This window comes from Physella acuta, unplaced genomic scaffold (assembly GCF_028476545.2).
Source record: "Physella acuta isolate Inbredline_101_S28 unplaced genomic scaffold, ASM2847654v3 ptg000353l, whole genome shotgun sequence".
Classification (NCBI taxonomy): domain Eukaryota; kingdom Metazoa; phylum Mollusca; class Gastropoda; family Physidae; genus Physella; species Physella acuta.
The window spans coordinates 745,847-755,725 of record NW_026731872.1 but is presented as its reverse complement, the minus strand read 5'-3'; the positions used below and the strand labels follow the sequence as shown (position 1 = coordinate 755,725).

Genomic DNA, 9,879 nt, shown 5'->3' with positions numbered 1-9,879 from the left:
TAATATTATTAGTTAATACAAAAACAAATCAATTGCTGGTATATTTAAAACAAATGTTTAATGAGTTACATTAACACATCAGTCTCTACTAGATCTATATACATTCACACATACAGGTCACAATGCACATTCACACATCATACAGGCCACAATACACATTCACACATACAGGCCACAATACACATTCACACATCACTTCTACAATCTCAACATCTTTGACAATCTCAACTCCTCTAGCTCCTTCTCTTCCTGTGCCACTTCATCAGCTCGTTTCTTCTGGAACTCTTTTAACTCCTCCACTGTAAGAGGACCCTTGACAACCTTGACATTGGGAAAGGAGTGGTGAAATTTATTTAGGATAAAAATGTTCTAGAAATAGCTATTTAAACATTATAGCAAAATAAAGAAGTGGGATCAGAATCTCAGGAAACAAAACTTGCTGTTTTCTAATACCATGGTGCCAGAGAGCTAAGAGATGTAAGACCATCTGATAAGACGCAAGCCAGTTGATTCAATTATCAGCCCAAATAAAACAAGTTTTAAAGAGAAGATGTGTGTAGTACCTGAATGCCGATATTGTGGGCCCTTCCAATAATGAGTTGACATAACTGCTGCAGTGTCATGCATGCATAGGTTGGGTCGTCTTTTTTTATCTTGGCTATTTCATACACATGTTTTAAAGTTGTTACCCCGCACACTTGTTTACCTGGGAACATTAGGGCGGTGTTACACATATAACATCCATCTAACAAAGTTAGGTCAGTTATACAATTATATAAGTTATAACATCCATCTAGCTAATTTAGGGCAGTAAGAGGGTAATTGCTTTAAATCAAATTGTTTAGCAGCAAATAGTATCACTAGATTAAAATAAAAAAACCTCAATTTGGCTTTTAATAAAATAGGACATTTTTATTATAACAAGTGTCATTCTGTTTTCATATTTTTTAAAGCAAGTCGCTATTTTTTGTTTGACAAGTTTGATAATAATAGCATTTAATATAATAACCTGCTTTAACCAAGCATGACATACACTAACCTGGTTTAGTAGCTCCTTTCTGAGCACCACATGCTTGCAATAAATAGTAGCTTATAGGTGGACCCAAGAACTTTAAATCGTATGTACGATCTGACTATAAACAAAATAAAAGCACATTGAGCCAAATACCTCAAAATCACAACAATACCTCAATACAGTGCTTTTACTTGCATGAAAACAAATTAATTTATATTATTAAAAAAAGCACTTTTAAAAAACATGGTATACCAACATAAAGTTGTAATATGGACTAAAATTATTTTTTAAAAAAAAACAGCTAAATTCAACAAATTTGATCAAACAGTTAAAAAATATTTGATATACATTTGCTGTTATCTCTGTTTTAATATTTATTCCTTGCTTAATATGTGCAGTCTTTTCATTGAAGTCTTTGCAAAATGCACCAATTTGTATCTGCATCTGTAAATAGAAAGTTAAAATGTCTCTGTTAGTATTTTCATTATGAGAGAAATTCTTTCAACTTTTTAAAAAAATTGCCTTAATTAATTATAAATAAAATTGTTTGAGTCATTAGTTAAACCCAGGACATTTTTAAAAATAAAATATTAATATAGATGTTTAGATCTAGATCTACTTACTAGATCTAGTACATAGATTTTTCTAGTAAATCTAATCTAGTAGTAGAGTATAATTAATAATATATAGATCTAGGCCTATCTAAAGTCTAATTAAATCACTTTTTAATAATTCTATTCAAATAACAATTCTACAATTACGCCTAATCCTAGTAATTATAATTAGACTTTAGAGTTTAGATTTAGTTTAAAAGATTAAATCTTATCTAGATCCTAACGACATTAGTAAAAGTTAAGTAAATTTATTCAAGTTAAATTTAGTTAAAAGTTAAATTACTTCGCTAGGCTAAGTAGTAAAAAATAGTAAGTACTAGATCTAGTTAGTACTAATAAGTAAGTAGTAGTAGGCCCATAGGAAAAAGTATTAGTTATAACTTATTATTAGGCCCTTATTTAATAAATTCAATAAGTAATAAAACTTAATTAATAGGCATAGGCCTAATTAATAGGAATTAATTATAGTATTTATAGGCCTATTTAATAGGCCTACTATTTATTTATTTAAATATTTAACTTTACAATAATTAATAGGCCCTAAGCCCTAAATAATTATTAATTATAATTAAATAGGCCTAACTGTAGGCCCCTTTACTAGATTAATCATAAGTAAGTATTTAAGTAAGTAGGGCCTAAGTAAGTATTATATAATATAGTCTAGTAAGTAATAATTTAATTTAATTATTTAACTTAGGCCTATCTTTTACTTTTTTTATAGGCCTAGGCCTAATATTGTAAAAATGTAATAATTTAAAATAAATGTTTTTGAACTTTTTGTTTAAATTTAAGGCTCACTGAATAATTATTAAAATTAATTAGATCTAGACTAGTATTCATTCAAATCAGTATTTTATATAGATATATACATACCTGTCCTAGCTCCGGTCCTAAGGGTGGTGCTGGTGTGGCTTTTCCAGCAGGAATAAGAACACTCAAAAATGTTTTACGCCTGACCTTTTCTATAACTTTCGCAGCACCTTTTTTAGCAGCCATCTTGTTAGAATATGAGAGTTACCGGTCTTTGTAATAGTGTATCGACCGAAAACAAACCCGTCACTTAAAAAATTAGCAACCAAATTTTTATTTAGTTGCATATTATAAACCTTCACGCAAAAGAAAGTGTTTATGATTGTGAATAATATATTTGGTTAAGCCTGCTTAGAAAGTAATAATTAGTGAGTGCTCTATTGCCGACGAAGAGAACACAATACTCTAATACAGAACAAACTCCATGGAGGTATAAGCATGCATGATATACAAACAAAAATAGACACTTTTAGACTGAAATATATTGCAAATGTTATAAATGAACCACATTACCATCCATTAGCGCACTACTATATCTATATAGGAATTCAACTAAATAAATTATCCAAATTCAATAATAACTCCCCCCATTATGCAGGAACACAACTAAATACCTTTCATGCACAATGCATAAACATTATTAAAGGGAATGAAGCTCTATTAAAAGAAACAAGTAAACAAATCTATAAAAATCTAGTTAAAAAACTACAAACTCCATTATATAATAGAATATCTTGGTGCAAAATGTTTTTGGATATTGATGTAAAGGATACATTTAGAAATCTACATTTGAAAAATATAACTCCAAAGGCCAGGGAAATAACATATAGACTAATTTTCAACACAACACCTATTATTAAGTTTCAAAAAGCTAAATGTCATTTATGTAAGGTACATTTGGAAACAGAATTGCATCTCTTCCTAGAATGCCCCTGTATATTAATAATGAAACAGATCTTAAAAAATATAGTTAGCTGTAACAATCAAACCTGGAATGTTAATCTATCAATTTGTTTAAATAAATATCCTATACCTGTGCATTCAAACAGAAGTGATTTAGAGTCAAAAATAACAATGCAAATTTAAAACCCCATGACCTAGTTTTCTATTTTTAGCTTACAATGTGTACAATAAAATCTATGACGGCCTATCCAATAGCAGGATGCCATTGTTTATGTCGCCATTACACGTAAAAATAATATTCAGATGATTTTATTAAAATTTCCAACTATTTTCTTTTTATAAGCTTTTATTTAGAATCTTAGTTACAATGTCTCTACTTTATGTCCGTTCTTGCAAATAGTGTACTTCGATTTTGACCCACTTCTAATGGAATGATTTTGTTTAAAATGTTCAGATACATTCACCTTCAAAGAATATGCAAGAGTTGATATGATCTACCAATTTTAGAATGACTTGAACTTGCTCCAAATCTCAAAGCTCCATCTACACTTTTCACTTGTGAGCAAAAAGTGAATTATCTACTCAACACACGCAAAAAGTGAATTATCTACTCAACACACACAAAAAGTCAATTATCTACTCAACACACACAAAAAGTCAATTATCTGCTCAACACACGCCATAAGCAAAAAGTGAATTATCTACTCAACACACGCAAAAAGTGAATTCTCTACTCAACACACGCCATAAAGAAATATTCATATAGTCACTGAAGACGTTTGGACCTATAGGATGAAGTAACTTGTAAACGTTTGTGGGCTGGTCCAAACAGCAGATACTTACATCAGTGAAATATATTGCAGTGACAATGGGGTTAAAGTTCAATGTTTGGACAGTAGCACAATGTCCAGCTACCACCAGATCAGCTGATAACACTTGCTCTACCACTAGACCGTATCAGCACCAGAACTGGTCATCATGTATTACATTGTAGCATCTATTACAACATAACAATGGCTGATGTAATCTACAACATAAAAATGGTAGATGTAATCTACAACATAACAATGGCTGATGTAATCTACAACATAACAATGGTAGATGTAATCTACAACATAACAATTGATGTAGAACTGCTAATTGCAATGCCAATAGGTTTTTTTAATTAAATTAAAAAAGATGAAGCCTTTAAAAGAAACAAATTTAATATAAGTCAGTGACTTCATTACATATGCAAAATTACATTTTAAAAGATCAGAAAACTATGATTTCTTGATGAATGATGGAATGTAACCCAGCTGAGAAATGTATGAAGAACTGGCACAGTGTAGCTGATTTTAAACTGCTGTGACTGTTATCAAATGTTGGTTTACACCTAGACCTAAGGTTGTTTAGTCCAGATTTGATCAAAGAACCAATACAGGGCAAATATAAAGACATGAACTCTGTTGACTGACTCATCAAACATGAGTTTCCTCCCCTCCTCCACTGTGACCTCCACTACATCAATCATCTCCCCTTCACTGGCCACACCCCCTCCACTTGCGACTTTCATGGTGTCTGTGATCTCTGCATAATACAAGTGGAGCAGACCGCCTGATGTCCCCACACCACTTCTGTCAATAGACATTTCAATTCTATTTTATACACCACTTCTGTCAATAGACATTTCAATTCTATTTTATACACCACTTCTGTCAATAGACATTTCAATTCTATTTTATACAACACTTCTGTCAATAGACATTTCAATTCTATTTTATACACCACTTCTGTCAATAGACATTTCAATTCTATTTTATACACCACTTTTGTCAGTAGACACTTCAATAATTTTAAGCAATCTTTACAAACTGTGTTGTCAGTATAAACAACAGATAACGCTAAGATTAGTTCAGTTACAAATGTTCAGCTTTTCATACCTGCATGTTGTTATTTTCTTAATATTTTCAATGGGGACCTCATAGCCACATTCCTCCATGATCTCAGACTTGGCAATTTCTGGAACTGACTTGTCTTTGTCAATGATGCCAGCACACAGCTCCATGGTCAGGCCCAGAGTGCCAGGGTACTTGTCTGTGTCCACTGTCTCAATGCCATCCTTGACCTCAGTCTGCACCATGTTGATGTAGATAGCTGGGAACAGATGGCAAGGCTTAGTTTTTAAAACGTCATTAAAAAAATTATTGTAAAAAACAAACGCCATGCCAGTAATACTGATACAAACTTTTCTAGGGCAAGGGACAGCTGGTTAATTAATAATGACTAAAAATGTTTTTCACACACCTGGGCGAAACTGGCGAACAAAAACAAAAACATTCCTTGTGATGTTAAACAGTAAGATGGCTACCCTGTGTGGAAGAGAAAAATTCATCACTCACTGACACACAAGGTTAGACATCAATCACTCACTGACACACAAGGTAAGACATCAATCACTCACTGACACACAAGGGAAAACATCAACTAATATTTTACAGCCCAGGGTAAAGGTTGGGAGAAAAAAGCAGAAAAAAAAACCTAACGTAAAATTGGTCTGACTCCTATACAACTGTAATATAATATATACTAATTGAAGAGAAATTACTGGATAACTGGGAGAAGTTGAAGGACAAACACTGGTTAAACTATATATTTTCTATATACATTCTATATTTTGTCTGGGAAGGAGGGGAGAACTGTATCTTAGCTCAAAAATGACTGAAAGAAACTCTACGTAGATCTACATCTCTACAAAATAAAAATAAAACTTTTTAATACTCTGTAATGCATCAGTTTTCATTTAAATGAACAATATCATTTCATTTATGTGGACATCAGGAAAGCCTTGTCCTAGTAATAGTTTTGTTTGGTTACAAAAATGTGCAAACAAGATTTTATGAGCAATCAACTTTTTGACTCTTACAGTGTTATCTAAAAGAAAATTTAGTTTTATTATTTTTAGTGCATAACAAATTTTTTAAAATGTTTTTAAGCTGAAGAGAAAATATCTTCAATTTCTTTACCCATCATACACTTTCATTGCATCCCAAATTTTCTCAACACCATTCTGAAAAAGAAAGTTACAAAAAATTAGGGTGTCGCCTAAGATTTTAAACTTCATTATTGTTCATGATGACTTACAGAATTAAAAACTTCATGATTGTTCATGATGACTTAAAAAATTAAAAACTTCATTATTGTTCATGATGACTTAAAAAATTAAAAACTTCATTATTGATCATGATGACTTAAAAAATTAAAATCTATATTTATTTACCTTTAATTTGATACCAATATTAATTATCCGATTTAATCAGTAGCCTAGAAGAAAATGATTTGTGAAAAAGCGCGTTTGTTTTTAAATGGCTACGATGATAAGACTAATTTTCAGTGATATGTGGGTTAGTTTTTTAAGGAGTGTTATTGTGATACTATTGACCGTTCACTGCTGTTCAGAAATGTGCCATCTGCTAGATTTCTCCTAATTTAAATACACTGTAGGCAAAATGGACGGGCTTAAGTAGCTGTTGTCTCGATCAAGTTATTTTTTAAAGGTTTTATTTTACCCTGCAAGATTTTAAAAACATTAATGACAATAGTTTAATAGAAAGTAAAAAAGTAAAAAGTAAAGTTCCCTTTTTAAACCTGACGGTCTATAGGGCAAGCGAAGTAGAGTTCACATGTTTCTGTGACCTCGGCATATGAAGAGATAAGGTGGTCAGCACTATGCCCAGCCACCTTTACTTTCCCTAACGTAAGTTAGGTACCCATCAGAGTTGTGTGGATTCAGGGACGGTCTACTAACTTGAACCTTGATTTGAACTCGAGACTTACGAGCAGTCCAGCTCTCTACCACTAGACCACTGTCCCCTGTTTAATAGAAAGCAAGTTATAATTTTCCTATAGTTTAGAATATATTTTCAGTATGTTTAGAACAATATTAAATAAAATTTATAAAGCAATTCACGTTTTGCTTACTTTTATTAAGTTCTGCTCGATATTCTCAGTGATTAGACAAAAAATGTACAAATGGCAACTTTGCAGAGCCGGCGTTAGGCATACGCGGGGCCTAGTGCCAACCATCCGCGGGGCCTGCTTTTTCCATTATATAAATAGCCTATATATATATATATATATATATATATATATATATATATAATATGTATGCACAGTTTTGGAGTCTATAAGCTAATGCCAAACTTCTCACTTTGATAACAAATTTATTTCTCCAACATTTTAACCCAATGTTCTTAATTTTATTTCCTAAGATTAAGATATTAAATAGTTTTTGACAGTTATGTAATCGATGCCAACTCACTTTAATCACATGCCAAAAATTAGGACAAAGTTGTTTTAAATGTTTGATAATGATCAATAGTTTATATAAAAGTCATGCGTTTTAGGTGTATTTAAAAAAGAGACTGTACCGTTTGTAAGCGCTTAATTTGAGACAAATTACAATATCAAAAAAACTAAAGTAATTAAAGTTAAAACAAATAGAAAAATATTGATAGCTTCGGACTTAGCTCAAATCGGGAATAAACACTGGTTACGAATGGTGAAAGCACACTCTATGTTTATGGATGTCCAAAAGAAATTTTTCTCAAATGTAATCTCGGGCGTTCAGTTTTTACAATAAAGCGAAATCGGCCCAATGTATCAAAACAGTTTGGACATCAAAATGTGTTTAGAATCCGTACAATATTTTAAAACCAAAATCATTCATGGTCTTAACTATTGTAAAGGATATCCTTCAATAAAAAAATGTGCGTTTATTAATGACTGCAATATCACTGCCCTTCATTGACGCCCCTTCCTCCATAAAAGTTGTGCGACGCGGACCATTCGATGACTATATTATGTCAGCACCATTGGAAACGATTGTATATAACAATTTGAATGAATTCGGTAAATTAATAATTCTGTTTGGGAACGGATGAATCCTTAAGAAGACACAACATAACGACATTTTTATTTTTCTTCCAAAAAATAAATAATAAATCACTCTGTTGGAAGCCTCCCTCCCACCCCCAGCCCAGTCGCCCTCCTCCCAACCCCTATGCCCGCCACTGAATGTTAATTTTGTTATACCAAGACAAGTAGGCCTACATATACGACAACTACAACAGGACTAGCGTTCATCAAGTTACTGACTGTCTACTATAAGCATCACGCCTGTTCACTACAAAACGTCTTCATCGGGCCGCATACAATAGGATATCTCTTTATGTGTTTTCCAAATTTTCCTCCCTGCTCAGGTCGGGGGCTAATTCGAGGCCACCCATCTCCAGTCACCTCAGGTCAAATGAGAAGCGACAGTACCCTTCACACAGGGAGGTGTGTGACACTATAGTTTACGGCCTATCCCAGTTTAGGTGGGTGATATTTCACTAACATCAACCGTGGCCTCAGTTATAACAATCAACAACGTCGGCCTTCGAACATTTAGTTTTTCCCAAGTGAATTTATTAATTAAGTTTACAAACTAATTCAGATAACAGTGACGGTGCTGAAGCGCGGGGCCCCTCTAAGCGCGGGACCTGGGGCGACCACCCCGTTCGCCACCCCCAAACGCCGGCTCTGCAACTTTGCATCAATCACTATGATTAATCGTTCATAGTTAAAACTAGACCGGTATCGTTGAATAATATGCAAAAATAACAATTTTATTTTTAAGTATTTATTTCTGAAATGACCATAAAACATTGCTAAAAAAAACGTATCACTGTATTGTCATTTTAGGCAGCCACATTACCATGACGACGGTAAAAAGAAGTAGGTCAAGCGACAACCTACAAAAAATTGATTTCATTTTTAGGCTCAGTTTTTAACTTAGATTATTAAGTTTAGAATGATGTTAGTAGTATAATTAAAATAATTAAGGCCTAACTAAAACTATTATTTCTATTATTATTATGAAAGTTAGGTATTAGTTAGTATTATTATTAATTATTAATATTATTTAGTATTAGTCAGTATTAGATTTATTAGATCTAGAAGAATTACTACCACTACAGTATATTAAACTATATTACAGTCATTACTAGATTCTAGATCTCTATATTACATTACGTCATTACGTATTACGAGTATTACGTATCCGTAGTCACTAGACTAGACTAGTCAGTAGTAGATTTAGTATTTACTACTATTTACTTAATATTTATTTATTTAATATTTATGTTGGTTGCACCTAACCTGTTTGTAAAATATTCTTTTTGGTTTTATGTACTTAGATTCGCCACAAGCTTTGACAGTTACTTCCTTTATATCGTCCATATTCAAAATTAATTTAATCTAAATAAAAACTAGAAATAGCAAAGTATTAAAATGATAAAATTTCCCATGCAACGCATCGTACTCGTAGCATATACTCTATCTATTTCTAGATCTAGATCTATATTATTCTATAGATCTATATTAATATTTGTTTATATAAACAAATTACATTATTACTTCCCTTCACATTTTTCGTATTGCCATATTGGCATATTGGCGTCAATTCACACGTTTATATTTGCTTATATATAAATATAAATATAAATATATATATAT

The 9,879-nt window shown here is 32.0% G+C and overlaps 2 protein-coding genes across 4 annotated transcripts; both read right to left on the bottom strand.

Moving 5' to 3' along the window:
- Positions 1–39: 39 nt before the first annotated feature.
- On the bottom strand, positions 40–2,670 carry LOC131941224 (large ribosomal subunit protein uL11m). The gene is made up of 5 exons (XM_059300307.1): positions 2,503–2,670; positions 1,364–1,459; positions 1,040–1,133; positions 564–706; positions 40–321 (listed from the first exon to the last, which is right to left on the bottom strand). Exons 1-5 carry the CDS (start codon positions 2,623–2,625, stop codon positions 199–201), a joined length of 579 nt encoding a protein of 192 aa, XP_059156290.1. The 5' UTR covers positions 2,626–2,670; the 3' UTR covers positions 40–198.
- A 1,859-nt stretch (positions 2,671–4,529) lies between these two features.
- LOC131941223 (uridine diphosphate glucose pyrophosphatase NUDT14) lies at positions 4,530–9,783 on the bottom strand. Of its 3 annotated transcripts, XM_059300303.1 has the most exons (6): positions 9,773–9,783; positions 7,303–7,441; positions 6,348–6,391; positions 5,629–5,693; positions 5,265–5,478; positions 4,530–4,958 (listed from the first exon to the last, which is right to left on the bottom strand). In XM_059300303.1, exons 2-6 carry the CDS (start codon positions 7,405–7,407, stop codon positions 4,724–4,726), a joined length of 663 nt encoding a protein of 220 aa, XP_059156286.1. In that variant the 5' UTR covers positions 7,408–7,441; positions 9,773–9,783; the 3' UTR covers positions 4,530–4,723. The 3 variants fall into 3 exon arrangements, with proteins under 3 accessions (XP_059156286.1, XP_059156287.1, XP_059156288.1); XM_059300304.1 differs by lacking the exons at positions 7,303–7,441; positions 9,773–9,783 and adding an exon at positions 9,523–9,766; XM_059300305.1 differs by lacking the exons at positions 7,303–7,441; positions 9,773–9,783 and adding an exon at positions 6,602–7,128.
- Between the last annotated feature and the right edge of the window lie 96 nt (positions 9,784–9,879).